This window comes from Patiria miniata, unplaced genomic scaffold (assembly GCF_015706575.1).
Source record: "Patiria miniata isolate m_02_andy unplaced genomic scaffold, ASM1570657v1 HiC_scaffold_20, whole genome shotgun sequence".
Taxonomy (NCBI): domain Eukaryota; kingdom Metazoa; phylum Echinodermata; class Asteroidea; order Valvatida; family Asterinidae; genus Patiria; species Patiria miniata.
Window position 1 is genome coordinate 4,026,078 of NW_024037059.1, and position 18,529 is coordinate 4,044,606.

Genomic DNA, 18,529 nt, shown 5'->3' on the forward strand with positions numbered 1-18,529 from the left:
ACATGAAAGCCATCTTCTGAATCACAATTCCCTGTGTACGTGCATTGGTCCCAGTAAAGTAAACCATTTGTATCTTTGGTTTTGGAAAGGTATAATAAGTTACTGTCCGAATAATTAGCCAATGTTTCAGTTTCTAAGGCTGTCCAGTTTCAAATCATTTAGTATTCAATTTATTTGACCAAATATTCTGATATTAAAAACTGCCAGAGTTCTGTATTTACGTGCTGCGCCAGTGAGAAGTTGCACACGGAGGGTGCCCATTAGATTTGCATGCGACGATCGCTATGGTTGCATGCAGAGCATTTTACAAGTTACAACTGTCAAAGGATTTAACGCCATCGACAAAAAAAGTAACCATTGGCAAAAAAACAGTGGCACCTTCCAAGAAACCCCAACTTTACGATAAAATAACATCACAGTCATGTGTCTACGTGTGTAGTTTTTCGGTTTTCAAATATTCAAACCGGCAAAAAGCTATTCAAATATTCAGGTGATGATCAAATATTCAAATTTTCTGTATATTGGGGACTACCATGTAGTAATTAATGGTAGGGGCCTACTCTCCTTTAGATGTATTTTCCCAATAATTTTTAAAATTTACTTAGAACTCAAAAAAAAATTTAGGAACCATGTTGTGCAATTTCAGATGCAATTTCAAAACAAGAAATTGAACATTGTACTTGGGGCTGGATTAAGTGCTCCCTAGGCATCAGTGTTTTGTAGGCCCTACTCCATCCTAGTCACCAGCACCGTCTCATATAGCGCTGGTAATCGCTGGAGCCTTGCATTGATGTTGATGCTCAGCTGTAAGAAAGCCAGGCCCGTGTACTAGCTAGTTTAAAGCGTTCTCATAATCGAAATATTCAGAGAGAGAGATGCTAAATCTTTTTAGAACCTTTTCTTGTGTGCCGGTGGGGATACTGGTGATTGTGTGTGTACACTCAGGTATTTTCATAGGCCCTAACATTTTTCATAGCCCCCTTAAATTTTGTGTACATGTAGTCCCTCAATTTTTTTGTAGGCCCTAGGCACAGTGTCTACCGTGCCTAATGGATAAACCAGCCCTGTTTTTTTTTACCATTTAGCTCTTGAGCAAAATTGACCAATTCTGTATTTTCACCAATTCATGCACCCTTGAGTCAAAAGATTTTAAGAAACTCACCTCAAATGTCATGATGATAGCTCTTCCTAACAGTGGAAAATTGGTTAATTTTTATATAAGACCGTAAATGCTGTAGCAGACAACTAATTAAAACAGTCACATTTGATTGAGCACACTGTGTTGGCTGAATTACACAAAGTATCAACTGTTGCAAGGAAGGAATCTCTCAAAACTTCAAATCTAGAATTTCTCAGGACAACAGTCAAAATTTGGAATTGGAAAAGTTTTAAACTGCCGTCAATGGTTCAGTTAAGTTCGTGCAAGATAAAATTATTTCAGATTTTCTTACAGATTTTTCTGGAGCAATCTTTTCTAATGACAGCAGGGTTTTTTATATCAGGCTGCTCTACTTTTTTTATTTGTATATTCCAGGTTAATCCAGTCAGTGAGCAGTTTGCTGCAGTCTAATTCATTTTCAAGATAATTTTTTTATGTCAAGGAAAATGTATCCACCGAATGCCAGAACTATATTCTTATTATGAAAAACCCTCCATCAAAACCATGCATGCCTTGATTGAAATCACTTGAACAAGGAAGTTTGAGGATGTTTCTCAAGGTTTGTTCCTGTAGTCATGCAAAGGACCACTTCTCTGCACTACTTTCGAACTTTTTGGATAAGTCCAAAAAGTACTTTTTAACAAGCCAGAGTGACATGTTAAAATTCAAAGGCTGGCTTATTTCCCTGATTTTACATTAGATTTTACACTTGCGGTATAATGTGCAATTTGTAAATATGCCAAGTATGCATTTTAATTTGCACAGCAGACCAAGATAGTTTTAAGGAAAGACCTCTACACTGTGCCATGCACTGGTGCATATGGAGGACCTGGGAGTTTAAGACTGGGATTACATGCTTTTCTTGGTTTTGATGGAGGGGAAGGGGAGGGGTTGGGAAGAGATCAATGTAGATACCTCATGCTTACCTAAATTTTGCCGTCTGCGTACATGTATACCATCACTTCGTAGCACGGGCAAGTTCACACTCTTTTCATCGAGCTGTGTATGATCATGTAGCAATCAAAGATGCTTGAACTAGTAGGAGGTGCACGTACAGTGTAATCTGAGAAAAAAAACATTAAAAACCTCATGAGTTTGTTGGTTTTAGAGAAATATTGGTCTCGTTATAACACACTTTTAATAGTAACAATGCAAATGAGGGCCCCCCCCCCCCCCCATTTCAGCCACCCTTTAGTTTTTATGGATTGTGTTTTTAATGTTTAAGGAATTGAAACTGAAAGCACCAGTAGGCCTACCTCCCAAACGTTACAGTGCACTACTGGAAGTGACATTCCTTCCCAGCTTTCAACAATTATAATCCCCTCCCCTCCCCCCCCCCAAAAAAAAAACCCAGTGACTGCACGGGTATACCGGTACGGCCAGCATACGGGCTACTTTGCTTATTGCTACTGCAGGTAGGCCCACCTCTTTACTTTAGCGGCGCGCACAGCGACAAGTCTGAGCATGGCCAACCCCCCAAAAAGAAAACCATCTCATAAGTTAGAGCCTCACTTTCACCACACAAAGGTTAAAAAGATAGAGTGAATTATTTTTTGAACATGTTGATGAAAATGGTCATAATTACCTGTGAAAAAGCACAGTAGATCATGCTTAACCAAGCCATTCAGACCACGGCGCGAAAGAAATACCTGCCACATATTGAGGGCGCCCTCGATGATAAAAGTGAACTCCTGGATTTTTTTAATTTTCTTGCATTTCATTAGTTAAGTGCAGTGTAGCTTTGTTATTTTTTTTATTACTTAACAATATGCATACAGCTTCGGATATGACTCGACTCCTACTAGTTCCATAGTGGTTCATTTCCGAAACAAACCACAATTCAATGAATGACCACGACTGCCAAAAAGTAACTCTTCTTAATTTATTTGTATAAACAACCTAAATAACACAGTCAACAATTACACAAACTTCAATACATTTTTGGCTTTTATCGATATATCAACGATTGTAAGTTCAATTTATTAAAAAGAACCCAAGTTTTTATCCAACAATAATTTTGACATGAAATAATTTGTAAACAGGGCAAGTTTCAGCGAGTGACTCATATTGCCTACAAAAAAAAATGAGAAGTGTTCGAAAGCGCATCGCTAGCAACTTTCAGCATATCTAAAATAAAAAATCTTAAGGTAGAGTACGTCAAACATAGCATTTCTCATAATCTCCATGAATAAAGTTACTTGATAACGGTACTTTCTTTGGTTTTTTTTTTCAAACTGATATCCCAAACTTTTGTCTCAATTCCATCATAATCTTCAAAAAGAGAAATATGAAAATGGCAAAGTAATCTTTTGCCTAGTTTTCCACAGTTCTACTCTTCTAACTTATTCTTAAAAAAGTTGTTTCTTCGCATCCCAAGATGTTCGTCTATTGATAATCTGCAAATTATTTTACGGATGGTGGTGGCGCCCTTGTGTTTTTCGTTTGAGAGGTTTGGGGCACAAGAGGGCGCTATTACAATTTAACGGTGTGCTTCTTAAAATATTTTGACCAATAGAGGGCGCTACCACATTTTAAAAAAGTTTTCAACTCAAGGGGGCGCTATAATTTTTTTTTTTAAATTAAAAAATTTAAAGCGCCCTCTATCTAGGATCTTTTGTATTGAATGCAGCGCCCTCTTTTGTATGGATGACCAATTCCTTTAAATTGTGATAGCGCCCTCTACCACCCAAGGTATTTTAATTAGCGAGGCGTAAATTTGTGATGGCGCCCTCTTGTGTCAAAACCTCAAACAAAACACTTAAACTAGAGGACACCATCAACGGTCAAATCAAAAAAATTGATATAAAAAACAATTGGTAATGGCGCCCTCTTTCCAGTGAATGACCTTTTTTTTTTAAATGAGATGGCGCCCTCTGTTGCTGCAAATATTTAAATTAAGCCGCTGTTAATTTGTGATAGCACCCTCTTGTGCCAAAAGCCTCTCAAATTACCCAAAAAAAAGGTGCTAGTATTTTTCAAAATCGGCCTTTTTATGCGCGCAAGTTTTTCATTGCATTTTTGGACAAGGGCGCCATCAATGGTCACTGGAAACAGTCGCTTATTTATTGCAGTTGCAAAGCTTTGCTAGTAGTATTTCCCCCCCCCCCCTTGCCGTTATTGTTTTAAATTAAGTGACAGCCCACCCCCCCCCCTTCCAAAACAAAATGAAGGCACTTGAACACAACACACACAAATCACACTATTTTCACATTACACAATGGCACATCACGCAAGGCATCGTGGAATAGAGAGCCTTGAATTAAACTACAACAAAATATTTGCAAATATTTGTAAATAAATTATTAAAACAGTAAACAAGTTTTTCAAAACAATAAATTACACAATCATAAAACTTTGACATCTATAAATGTCACAAGTTATGTCACACTAGTCAAACGTTTAAATTCTGGTGCTCTCCAAGTGCAATGTTACATTTCATATGCATTTTTGCTTGACAATTATTAAGATATCTTTTTGTATGTTACAGACGCAGAGGGTTCTACCCAATACAGAGGGGGGAAAAGGGCTTTTTGGTGAGTTTTTTTTGGTTATAAAACAACCAAATGGAAAATTGGTTGGGAGAAATAAAAAAGAATTGGATACCACTGAGCAGAGCCATTTACAGAATAATTGCGGAAACAGTTAGTCTACTAGGGAATGCAAAATATTGAATGAAAAATTGTAAGTCTATTAACACTATGAACACTTATTTTAATTGTTTTGGGAAAGTTTCACACAACCTCTTCGGCCGCCATTAGGTGAACAGTTAGCGTATGTGCTGTGACACTAACAAAATTAAAAAGCATTTGTAAAATTTAATTTAATGACAGAAATCAACCATAAGAAAAAAACACAATCTTCACAATAAGCATTTTACATTATTTGCCAAGTTAATTTGAACGGAGTATTACTTACATATTGTCATGATGTGCCATTGTAGAAAATTGTTGTTCACAATTTCATTTAAATTTGACTTTTTTCTTTTCTTTTACACCAGTATTTTTAAATAATCATTTGGAAATAATGATGAGCCAGGCGCATGTCAGAAGGAGAGGGCAAGTCTTCAAGTGTACCCAAATATTTTTACCATTTGAAATTTGAATGAATCCATGTTGATGTTTGCTGTGACTGAATTTTTTTTAACACAGATTCAAGCAATTCATGATCAACTGTTCAATGTCAAATATGTCAGGGAAAAATCCAAATTTTTTGGGAGCTTTTGTTTTTAAATGTCTGTATACTTTTTGAGAGTTCATTTCAAAATCATCCTTCAACATGTGCCTGGCTCATAAGCAAATGCTTAAGTTTTTTACCCGCATAATTTGGTTTCGAGTAAATCCATGGCAATTTAGAGATGTTTCATGAGAACGTTAATGTGACAAAAATATCTTTCGATAAAAAAACTGACAAAAAATCCCCAAACGTTTCAAAAGCTACCTTTCAGAGTTTGGTTAAATTTGGTTCAAAGTCATTAAAATAATTTGTCATAGCCATGATAGATCATCAAAAATACAAGGAAAGCCAATTTCCTTATAAAATTCTCTTTAGAACAAAGACAATTTTGGATATTTCTCTGTTTATGCTTGCCATGGATTTACTCTTCCCTAAGTGTCGACTCCAGACACGGCCTCTTGAGATGACTTGCAATTGGCGAGGGCGGCATCACGTCCAGAATGATCACCACGGCATCTTTGGCTGGTTGGCTCCAAGTCTGCAGTTTCTTCACTTCATCTCCATCATGGATAAAAATACAATGAAACAGAGTTTGTGTTTATAACACGTATTTGGGAAAATCACTTTCTTTTTTCATATGTCATTTGTTACTTGACTAAAAATGTATGGTGGCCACTATAAATAATGAGGTTAAAATAGCCATTATTTTTTTTTTCAAACACTTGAAACAAATGCTGTCAAAGGCAAATGACTCCTTGTTCAATCAAACTAATGCCAGTTGCATGCATATGGGCATTTAATAAACCAGAACAGTACACAGTTCATTGAGATAAATAAAATATTGAGTCTGGCTGAATGTTTTGATCAAATAATTCAGTGTTGAAACCAAAACCAGTTTATATATCATGTCTTTCAAAAAATAGAATGTCTTAATTAGCTTGGTCTCTTTTTGTGATTTCTGTCTCTACAAAAAAAACCGCCATGACTTGATCAGAAATATTAATAATGTTGTACTAGCAATGATTGTTTAGCTATTTAAATAATCATTGTATCAATTATTAGTACTGTTAGATGTACTGTTTTTCAATGCAATTAAACAAACGTCATGGAGAAATTTAGGGGGTACAAGAGCACACGTCAATTCTAAAGCCAACAAAAAACTTAAAAGTGTAATGGATGAACCGTTTTAAAAAGGAAGTGGGACAAACTCTAAAAAAAAAGATGACTTGTTTTAATAGTTAGGCCTATAGATTAAAATATCTGATATCGATATCAGTCATAACACTAATGACAGAAAGCTCAAAGGCATTGTTAAGACACAGTGACTAGAGGTATAGAATTTTGAGCCATAAAAAAAAGAAAACAAATAAGTGGGGGTTTCTTTTTTGGGGGGGGGGGGATTGGCGGGGGTCATCAAGTTCAATTTTTTTCCCAGGTTCACGGACCATAGTACAACCAAATAGCAAATTGATACATGCATGACAGAAAGACTTGATACAGAGGAAATAATGTGAATTCCTGTGCTTTTCAAGTCAGCAGATATGTAAGAGAATGCCTTGACATTTTAAGAGAATTTAGTTAAGATTACTAGGCTAAGATAAGGGGGGGAAAGGGGATTTGGCAATGTCAGGCAATTTTGAAATTCGAAAGGCTATGGAAAAGCTCTCTCCAAAAACACAGACATTGCCTGATAGGAAAAGTCGGTAGAACTTTTCATTGTCAGAAGGAGAACAAATGTAGGGAAAGAGTGGCCATCTTTCTTGGAAGAAATGGCCAGATATAAGAAGCAAATACTTACCTGCCAGAAATAAGAAATCATGTGAAAAAACTGCTGTTCAAATTCAGCAGCTATAAAACAGAACAAGTGGTTAAACAAGGAAGTGGCTAAAGAAGGTTACAGATGATCAGTCAAGACGACTGGAATAAGAAAGAACAATCTCAAATTCTATTCGGCAGATCTGTAATGAGAAAGACTATGACAAAGCCATCTCAAAACACAGATACTGCCAGAGAAACCATGAATTGAATTGTTCTATTGATAGAAAGGGATCAAAGATAATATCTCAAGGAAGTAAAAGAAATGAATGAATGAATGAAAAGTAAACCACCTGTTATGGAGAAAAAAGAAAGTAAAGATCAAAAATTTCGGTGTAATAGGTATATCAGATAAGTTTGTTGTGAGAAATGAAGGCTGTTGACATTTAAACCCCTCCAAGCACAGCTATTTCACCGGAGGAAGGGGAATGTTTATGATTGGTAGAAATTTAGGGGATGCAGATGGTGGTTTTTTAATTATTATTTTTGCAAAAATTGAACATAATTATGTACATTTAGGCCAATAACTGGGAATAAAGTGGCTTTAAAGTTGAAAACATTTATTTCTGTCGTGTTACATCAGGGAAAGGTTTTTGTAAAGCATCAAGACTTGAGGTAGAAATTGTTAGAGGTATGAAGCAAATACTTACCTTTATGAAATTTCTGGAATAAAAACTGTGTTCAATTCAGAAGACTAGAGTGGCAAGAGAATGCCATTGGGGTTGCAGGGAATCAGCTAAGACTGAAGTGAGACTAATCCTTAGGCAATTTCATAATGAGAATGGCCAGAGATTATGAAATGGTCATTGTGTAAAAGTGCTTGGCTTACAGGAAATCATAGTGTATTTTGACGGTGTTCAATTCAGTAGCTTTAAGTGGGTAGAGAATTTCCTTTAAAGATTGGTTTGGTCAATCAACATGATTGAAGTAGGGCAGAAAAGGAGATGTTTCAGGCAATTCTGTAATGAGAAAGACTATGGGAAAAGCCATCTTCAAAATACAGATATTGCCGAAAGGTAAGTTTAGTTACTTCCCAAAGTAAAAAGAAATTTAATTTGGATCACAGTGAACTTTTACAGGAAGTGAATACATGGAGGCCATTTTCTGGGAAGAAAGTGGCATTGAAGTTAAGAAACCCCTCTGGGAACGGCAATTTAATATATTCTTTGTATGGTGCAGAAATGACAGAGAAATGTGGAAAATACTTACCTGTGTACATGAATGAATTCATGTGAATATAAGTCATATTTAAATTAATATAGCAGATAAAGACTAGAGTGGCTACAGAGATTTGCCTTGAGTTATAAGGAGAACTGAAAGAAGACTGAAATGAGACTAGTCATGATATGTGAGGCAAGTCTGTAATGGAAAGGCTATATAGCTATCTCCAATCTAAGATATTGCCACAAAGTAAAATGGAAGTTACTTGTCAAAGGGTACTGTAGATAGAAGGTTTTCATTGGCAGAAAGGGATTGAAGTACTGTTGGATGCAGCACAGCGTATAAAGAATGTTTGAAGATATTAAGAAGTTCAATTAAGAGGACTGAGTTAAGTAGGACTAACAGATTTGTCTGGCAATTCTGTAACGAAAAAGACTAGGGAAAAAGCCATCTTCAGACACAGATATTGCCAACAAATAAATTGAAGTCACTTGCCAAAGTAAACAGAAGTTGACTTTGGGATCACAGTGAAGTTTTGCAGGGCCAGATTACATGAAACCCATTTCCTGGGAAGGAATTGGTTTTAAAGTTAAGGAACCCTTGTGCTTTTGAACGGCGATTTAATAGTTTCTAGCTGTGCTGTAGGAACTGACAGAGAAGTGAAAGAAATACTTACCTGCGTACATAAATGAATTCATGTGAATATAAGGCATATTTAATCAAGCAGATAGAATGTGTTGCTTTAAGATATAAATTAAGAAGTTCAATCAAGATGACTGAGTGAAGTAGAACTAACAAATTTGTCTGGCAATTCTGTGACGAGAAAGACTACTGAAAAGCCATCTCTGCCTAACCACAGATATTGCCTAAGAAAGGATGGAACTTGAATTTGTCTATTGGCAGGAAATTTTCAGAGTGAGGTTTTGCAGAAATTTGATTTACATGCATGTTTGTGGGTCAATTTCTGGGAAGAAAGGACTTATGGTAAGAAAACAATCCATGATTAGACCCATTTCAACGATGGACTTTCAGAAAAGGGGGAACTTATGCAGAAATGGCTGGCAACAAATTCCATATATTGAATCAACATGTCAAATACAGAACGTCACATACAGTAAGTCATAGTGAACAATCATAGTTGGGAGTGTCCTGAAAATGACATTTGTGCCAGATATTTATCACAATCTGATGAATTTCTGCGTTCTTACAAAGATTGCTGCAACTTACTGCAGAGTTATTACCAACTTAACATGTTTCCTTCTTTTTTAAAAATTTATCTGACAAATAAGGGTAATGGCATCATAATTACTAAATTTGTCCCAATTAGCCTGGATTTTTTTCTTGGTTTGATGGAGTGGGCCACGTTATAGGGAAAGCTCACCTTTGTCACCTTTGGTAATGATGCACCAACACAACTCCGATCTGTGAAAAGAATGCAAAAGTTTCAATTTTTTAAAAAGGACTCACCTGCAATTTGGTTGGTCCTTTTAGTGAAAATATTTTTAACTAAGCTATTGCTGAAATTGTTTCCAATGCTGACCTTTTTTGTTTCACTTTCAGGCGATATTGGTATCTGGGTAATCCTTACTTTTAGGACCCCTTTCCTATATAAGGTTAAAAGACTCACCAAAACAGCTGACTAAATGACACTCAAAAAGTCAAAAGTGACATTCTGATATTTATTGACACATTTGGCAATGACACCTCTTGAATATCAGCAGGTTTGATTTTGTAGAAAGAGGGCAGGGTTTTGATTTATGAGGGGTTAAAGACGACGATGACAAACAGAAAATAAATTTAAAAAGCAAGATGGCGAACTGCAAAAAAGGGTAGGAAAGTCACATTTTCTTTGAAAGTGCTTTCAAAATTATAACTAACATGAGTTTGTCTGAAGACAAAAGACTTCTTTAGCCTGCAAAAATCACTTTGGTACTGGACAGTCATCTGCAAAAGTCGGTTTTGAACAGAACTCGTACAAAATAGAGGTGTCCTAAAAGTAAGGATTACCGGTATCTGGCCCATGCAACATATACAAAAGGATAAAACAAGAAAAGGACTAATGCTTCTTTTCCTCAGGAGAAAAAAAATTGACAAATGATATTGGAGAGTCCACATCAGGTATTTGAGTAAATATATTTTCACCTGTTAAATAAATAATCCTTTCCATACCCACTCAGGTATTCAGCCTCTGGTCCATAGTAATAATATGTAATTAGTAATTAAAGTTTTTAATGGGAAAAAAGGGGGGAAAAACAACTAAGGTCACGATAAGTTATGTAATGCACAATGCTGCCCTTCCCCCCCCCCCCCAACCTCACCCAACCCCAAATCACCCCCCCCCCCCCACGAGTCCTCCCCCTGCAAGGCCCCCCTCCCTCCCCCACCCCAATCCCTCCCCCACCCCCCTCCCCCCACCCCCACCCCCCACCACCCCCCCCCCCCCCCCCCCCCCCTCACCCATTCCTTTTTTACTGGTAGTGGCACTTCATTTTGCTGGACCAGCTAAAATGGCTGTGCTTTTTGGTGTGCATTTATGGCAGTATACCCCCCCCCCCCCCCCCATGGCGCAACGTGTGCTTTGCAAAGTGCGGAACAGAGTACCTACCTAGTTCATTCCTCCATGTTCATACATCCACCATGCATGGAGGTAGAATTAGACCTCATGGACCTGCTGACTTCATTTTTAGGCCAAAAGGAAGACGGGTTTTCTCTTCTTAGGCAACAAAAATGGGACTGCTTTAGGCAGTTTCATGATCCTCAGGAACTTGGTCAAAAGTAGCATGGACTTAGAGACACATTTATGGGTTCTTGTGTGCAAGAAAAACGTGATAAATCCGGAACATTTTTTGAAGTAGTCATACACACGACCGCATGTATTCAACATGGCCGCCCTGAACTACGCGTGCACCCTGCGCATGCGGCGCGGCGGGAATTTGTCCACAGCACGTGGGCAAACTCGTTGCTGATTGGATGAAACAAAAGCCACTTTCAGCTCGAATTTATAAGTAAGTTTTCCCCTTTTGGCCAAAAAAAATGCAAGCTGGAAAAGGTGTTAAATAAAAACAAGGTGTTTATAGCGTCTTGTTAGACTTACAGCAAAAGCTTTGCCTGAAAAAAAATCGTGGCTTTAAACGTTCCCGTTTATCTCGAGTTTATCCACCCGTTACAAAGCTAGCAGAGAAATTAATTTCGGCGTGATTTTCCGATTTTACGTTTCGAAGTCGCGCAGTAAATCCTTTGAAAATGCGCCCAGAAATATGAAAATAATTTTCAGACAAACTTTTAGTTGGGTGTGTGAGTAGAGATAATAATGGTTAAAGCTATAGTCCATCATTTGCAGCCATCCGAAAAGTAACTGGCGTAATTATTGTTGAAAAACAAACTTAGTTGAAAGATAGTAAGGGAACTAAACTCCCTGTGAAATTATTCTTTCTGGGAAGCTGTCATTTTGAAGTAATCAACGAAAGAAGGCATTTCCAACGGTGATTCTTAAGAAGCACCGTAGGAAAATTTAAATTAGTAGTTCGTTTTGTTATTCAGCGCAGCGCGCGCAAGTATTGGAACGACGCACACGCGTGCGCGGTTGTTATAATTCGTCGGATCAGTGCGCGACGTCGCGTATAGCTGCAATTCAAAACATGATTCAGTAACTTTTGATTTGAAATTGAGATCTTAGAATGCTGCTTTTCTCGGAATGCACAGTTGAAGCTTAGCTGAAACTTCATCAGGTTAGTTGCTCAGTATCCTTCATTAGATTTTGAACACTTTTGTTGCTTCAAACGAACAAAATGCACAAATTACAAATGATGGACTATAGCTATAATTTAGAAATTCTGAAATGTAAACTTGGAATTTTGTGATTAAGTGCGCCCCGTTAGGTAACAAGTCAGCCGAATTTGTGCCAAATTCCCGGACGCCATCGTTTTTTAATTTCAGACGGATGGGTCACTGTCACTGAAATTGTTCACAAAGGTTCAACAGAAAACAATATTAAGGTAAAAGTGCCAGTATTTCACTGAGTGAATTTGAAGTTTGTTAGCAAAGAAGTTTGGTAACACTGCGACTGCATGAGGAAAGTCGGGGAAAACATCGAAGTGCGCCCAGGTTTTTACGCCGCACACTAAAAAGTTTCGGCGGCCCGCTAAAGTGCAACACCGCCCTCTTTCGACAATAAAAATCCTTCACATTTACGATCAGCGTTCCTCCTCGTCCGGGGCCGTACGTTGAGGAAGGAAAACAATCTTTGTACTTCGACTTGAGGTAGGCCTACTTTCCAAATTTGTATTAATTATTGGTTCAGCGTATAACTAGTTTGTCTAATATTTAGGTAGGCATCAGATTGATCATGCTTTTTCGGAATTAATTTTATAACTTGCGAGTATGTAATTTTGTAAACCCAACACAACAGGAACATCTGAACATCTAGCCTATAGTATTGCACGTGTGCGCATACCAGACGGCATTTAAACATAAAAATTTATAATGCAACATCAACAATCGAACAAAGCCTTACCATAAATACACCTTCACATTGTCTGGAATGGGTGCTTCAGTAATATATAATTTATTGGGGGGGGGGGTAGCTTTAACTTTAAAGGAGTCACATAATTCAAAACATGATCCAAAGTTAACATGCATGATTATAATTTAATTATAAAGTTCTTGAATGTTTTAGTTCCATCCGCATGATCCGGACCGTAGCTGAACCCCCAGTTAGTGGGTCTAGACTGTAGCTAGCCCCACTAGTGTGGCCGTCGGTATGCTGCGCTGAACCCAAGGCCACACACCGTGGTCTGCACACTACTGAGGACGTTTTCATAATTTCAACAGCGAATTTCTTACATATGGTTGTATTCTACGATGTCCCAACTTTCACTTCTGGGATGCTTGGGTGTAATGATGTTCAATTTTCCAAGATATTCTTGAATCTTTCTGGAGCCCATATGCACTCGTGAAACGTCTGGTGATGGCAGCCATTTTGAATGTGACAAGAGATGACCTCAAGCTGTGACGTCGCGTTTATGCAAATTGCTTGTCGAGCGAGGGCGCGAGTTGCAAATGCGACGGCTGTTTCCTGTGCCGTAGATCCTGAATAGAGATCAGTGCACGTGGCCCCCAGACGATAAATGCATGGTACAGGAAACAGCCGTCGCATTTGCAACTCGCGCCCTCGCTCGACAAGCAATTTGCATAAACGCGACGTCACAGCTTGAGGTCATCTCTTGTCACATTCAAAATGGCTGCCATCACCAGACGTTTCACGAGTGCATATGGGCTCCAGAAAGATTCAAGAATATCTTGGAAAATTGAACATCATTACACCCAAGCATCCCAGAAGTGAAAGTTGGGACATCGTAGAATACAACCATATGTAAGAAATTCGCTGTTGAAATTATGAAAACGTCCTCAGTAGTGTGCAGACCACGGTGTGTGGCCTTGGGTTCAGCGCAGCATACCGACGGCCACACTAGTGGGGCTAGACTGTAGCTTACTGCCTAGTTTATAAAATTATAATAATTTACCACAACATTGGTAAAATATACCCATTTTTTTCACTTGGAACCATGCAGTTGCAAGTCCACACTGATCAATGCATTTCAATAGTTCTTTAAAACTGTGTTTGGAATTTGATTTTACTGTATATAAAATCGCTCAAAAATCAACACCCTGTCCTCTTTGCACAAAATCAATTTTATGATGATGTATTCATATGAGATGAGCAATAACCAGTTATTGGATTATTGACTCAGTCGTGAAGCTGGAATCTGTCAGCCAGAGTAGAAGATATTTTATTCCTGTTCTGGACCAAAAATCTATCCAAAAATCCAAAAATCTAAATTAAAGCCGTCACAGTGTCAGGAGCCACTGTGGCCCATCAGGCCGGCATTTATCTCCGGTTTCAGTTACACGAAATGACTGAGCAGATTTCTATTCCCCCTGGATGGGATGCTAGTCCATCGCAGGTTTACTCCTGGGTGGAGATTGGCTGTATGGCTGTGGTCTTACTTTTGGAGAATTAAATACAAAAGACCTTGGTAGCAGCGTAACAAATTGCTATGTTTTTGTCCTGATGTTAAAATTAATTTACTTTCTTATCTTTTTCCCAAAACAGAAATCGCTTCAGTTGTACCAAGACAAGCACCTGTTAAACTGGACATCCATGGGGTGATAAGAACGAGGGACAAAACCACATCCAAGAGTTTCATACAGGAAGTTACCTTCTTTTTGTGTTTTGGAGCCCTTGTGTCAAAATAGTCCGCAATGTCAGCATCAGAAGATAGCGACAAGCCCTTCGTTTGCGGCATATGTGGCAAAGCGTTCCCTCTGATGGCCACCCTCCAGCGTCACCACAGATACCACACAGGCCAGGCCCCGTTCCTGTGCACGGTCTGCGACAAGACGTTCATCCAGGCAAACAGCCTCAGGACTCACTTGAGGATCCACACGGGACAGAAACCCTTCCTGTGCAAGACCTGCGGCAACTCCTTCACGCAGGAGAGCAGCCTACGACGTCACCGAGTGCGCCACGGTGACAAAAAGAAGGCTCTATCGTGCCATATTTGTGGCAAGAGTTTCCCCAATCGAGCAAAACTCAAATGGCACCGGAGTGTCCATACCGGCGAAAAGAAGTTGTTCTCCTGTGACATCTGTGGCAACAGTTTCACTCAGGAAAGCAGCCTGAAGCGGCACAGAGTTGCCCACATGGAAGACACAAAACAAACCGAAGTAAAGAAAGACAAAAAGAAACTGCCATTTTACAGCACTTGCGGCGAGGTTTTCCCCGCTCAAGCCAATCTCCAGCATCAGCATTGTACCAGTGTGAGCGGGAAACAATTCGTTTGTGATGTTTGTGGCAAATCATTCACCCGAGCCAGCAATCTGCGGAAACACGACAGGAAACACACTGGTGAGAAACCGTACGTCTGCGACTTGTGTGGCAGGGCCTTCCCTGTAAAATCTAAACTGAAACGTCACCAACTGGATGCACACAGTGAAGAGGAACAAATTGCTAGCAGCTCTCATGGAAAAAACTCCCAGGAAACTAGTGCAGAGCATCATGAGAAAGTGTGCGCCAGAGACAAACCTGTCCCAAATGTCGTTCACGTTCATGAGAAAAACGACATTCAACAAAACAGCAATGCCAGGACCCAGCTGCAAGTACAAGTCACTTCTTCGAAAGCTAAACAATTGGCGCGTGGTTCTTGTGACGACCTCTCCATAGAAGTACTTCACTTGAGTCCCCTCAAAGTAAAACATCATGTCCGAGATTTTTGCTGCGAAGTTTTCTCTCACAAGTGGAACCTGGAGCGTTATCAGAGGATCCACTTTCCGGAGAGACCGTATGTGTGCGATCGTTGCGGCAAAGCTTTCCCATACTTGTGGACTCTGGAGTGTCATGCACGGTCCCACACTGAACCGAAACAACTCTTCTCTGAAACCTGTAGCCAGGCCTTTACGCAGGAAACACGACTCGACATCCAAGAGGGCGCCCACACCATACAGGAACCATCCGTTTGTGACCAGATCTGAACTGAACTCAGGAAACACAACTCCAAGCACTTGGGATAGAAACTTTACAGGGTACATGTACATTGTACGCATTGGGCAATATCCGAAGAAAAGCTTGTGTTACACTAACTAGAAGTATTTACTAATGTTTGGTCATTTTTACTGGTTATATACGTATGTATATACATTTGTACGTATGTTGATCATTGCCAATTTTTCAAGGATCCTTAGAGGAAAGCGCATTTGTCACATTTCAAACCTAATATGTGTTGTTTTCTTTGTTTGACCCCAAAATTTAAAACTACATGGCCTGTCTTTCCTTTGTGTAAAGTCAACCATTACCATGTACACAATTCGACCTTTATTTGACCTGAATTCTTACATTTTAATATTTTCCCTTTCAAGTACACAATCTTGCCATCTTCGCTTTGGCTTGCATAGGCATTTGTCCAACCGAACACTTTAATTATGTTGTTCTTTTATTTAAGATTTTGTTGATCTTCTTCATATCCTGATAGACCAATCCGGGCCCGCTGTCAATTCTATCGCGAAGGCCCCCTTCAGTGGCGAAAGCATTGCGCTAGCTATTGTTCAGACAATCCATCACAATAGCTTGCACAATGCTTTCGCCATTGCCGGGGGCCTCATGAGTATACAGTCATCATGTGTCCAAATTTGCCCAGATAGTGCAGAGTCCGGGAAGCAATTTAGAACCAACATCCACTACCCTTGGCTAAGATATATTTTTTGTACGATATGTACTGAAGACGACTGGGTATAATTATATGAATACTTTGTCAATGTGAATTTGCCCAATTTGCCCAAACATATGTCAGCATTATGAAATACAGAACATTTCTACTCTATTTTATTGTCACTCAAGCAAGCTGGGATTAGATTAGATTTCAACAGCTTTTGAAGTTCATTTCCTGTGCTGCACTAATATTAGATTGATGTTTAAGATAATCAAGATTAGAATAATCAAGTCGACAATAGTCAAGATTTTAATGTTTAAATTCTTTAATTCAATTTATAGATTAATGCATAGTTTATGAACATGTACGATATACATGTATTGTGTAGTTCTCAGCGCATCACCTGTGAAATTTTCAAATTTCAGTTCTTCTGTCAGATAATGTGTGAAGTATAATGGATTGTAGCTTACATGCAGTGTTGTTATTTTGTATCATGCGTAATGCAGTAATTAATTACAATAAATGTTTTACTTTCTTGATAATGCATCATAGTGGGGCAAATAGGGGGAATATTTGGGGGAATTACAAGTGCCTTTGACGATACAAGCATGGCATTTGGCACACAGTCAGGGTATGTCTTAAGAAAGATATTTGGCTTGCGAGCCATTGCAGATTCGTCCTTTGAAAAATATAGGTAGAATAACAAGCAATTTTCAAAATGGCTGCCATTGCTTGTTCTACCTATATTTTTTAAAGGACAAATCTGCGATGGCCCTATAGCCAAATATCTTTCTCATGACATACTCTGACTGCTTTGCCAAATGCCATGCTTTTATCATCCAGGCACAATCTTATCACCTATTCGCCGTACTATAAAAACCCACCAAGATCGTGATATCAGAAAATATTTGCAATATTCCCTTGAGTTTGGCTCGGTGCAAAATATTTTATAACGTCTTTTGTATTTTGATACAAAAACAAAAGTAGTAATTGTATCCCATTTATGTCCACTTTTATGTCTTGTAATCTTTTATATTGGGAAAAGCACAAAAACTGACGAATCAAATAAATCAAATTTTATAATTATCAGGAGATAATAATATCATTTTATCATTATTGAGAAAAAAATTGAGAAAGATTATTTCGTTTTTAAATATATGAAAAATAGGAATTCACAAGGACATACATTGTATATATGAATGGGAATATCTGTACAATAAAGTGTGCATACAGTGTATCTAATAATGAGTACAAAAAATGTGCTCATCTTTGTATAATTATGCAGTTGTATTTAAAAACAACAATGATGTGCACAGCACAAGTAACACATTTCTTTCTTATATGTGTCACATTAGAATTATGTTTAAAACTATTTGTTATAGTGTATTTATATTGTGCTGTGAAAAGTAAGTGTTGAAGAGAACAAAAAAAAATCCTTTTAATTGCAATTTTCAGCTAAAAGATGCATGGCATTTTAGGAGAAAAGGGAAGTTTTAGTATTTATGCTACTCAGGAATATGTATTGTCACAATTCATACCCATAATTTGTATCTGTAGTTGAAAAATTGTCAAAGGTATTAATCCACATTTTCTTGCAAACTTCTCTGCTTTTGCATTAATGAAGGAAAAAAGAAGAAATTCATCTTAATTTGTGATTAAATATTTTGTTGTCATTTTTACAAAAGGGATAGTACATTTAAGTCCTAATTTTAATGATTTTTTTTCTTTCTTTTTTTTTCAACATGTTTAAATTCTGTCTTACGATTTTGTCTGAAATGAAGAAAAAAATGCTGTAAAAGGAAAAAAATAAAAACATACCTTCGACATGTAACATACGGTCGGTTATTTTATTTATTTATTTATTCTGGAGTGATTAAATATTAATCACAAGGTTCTGCTTGGATAGATTCTTTTGTTCTTTATTTTTTAATAAATTAAATAGCCATAACATGATCGTTTACCATAGGGAGAAAACAACACGAAAGTGCACCTGACCTTTAATTTTTTTTCAATGAAA

At 38.0% G+C, this 18,529-nt stretch overlaps 1 protein-coding gene and 1 long non-coding RNA gene across 3 annotated transcripts; one reads left to right on the top strand and one right to left on the bottom strand.

Annotated features, from left to right (window-relative positions):
* Positions 1-5,405: 5,405 nt before the first annotated feature.
* Positions 5,406-11,231, bottom strand: LOC119728569. The gene is made up of 3 exons (XR_005271078.1): positions 10,914-11,231; positions 9,690-9,730; positions 5,406-5,890 (listed from the first exon to the last, which is right to left on the bottom strand). It is a non-coding gene; the product is annotated as an uncharacterized LOC119728569 (long non-coding RNA).
* Positions 11,232-12,015: 784 nt separating this feature from the next.
* On the top strand, positions 12,016-18,347 carry LOC119727205 (zinc finger protein 850-like). Of its 2 annotated transcripts, none has more exons than XM_038199067.1 (2): positions 12,016-12,036; positions 14,421-18,347. In XM_038199067.1, exon 2 carries the CDS (start codon positions 14,570-14,572, stop codon positions 15,836-15,838), a length of 1,269 nt encoding a protein of 422 aa, XP_038054995.1. In that variant the 5' UTR covers positions 12,016-12,036; positions 14,421-14,569; the 3' UTR covers positions 15,839-18,347. The 2 variants fall into 2 exon arrangements, with proteins under 2 accessions (XP_038054995.1, XP_038054994.1); XM_038199066.1 differs by lacking the exon at positions 12,016-12,036 and adding an exon at positions 12,470-12,568.
* Positions 18,348-18,529: the final 182 nt, after the last annotated feature.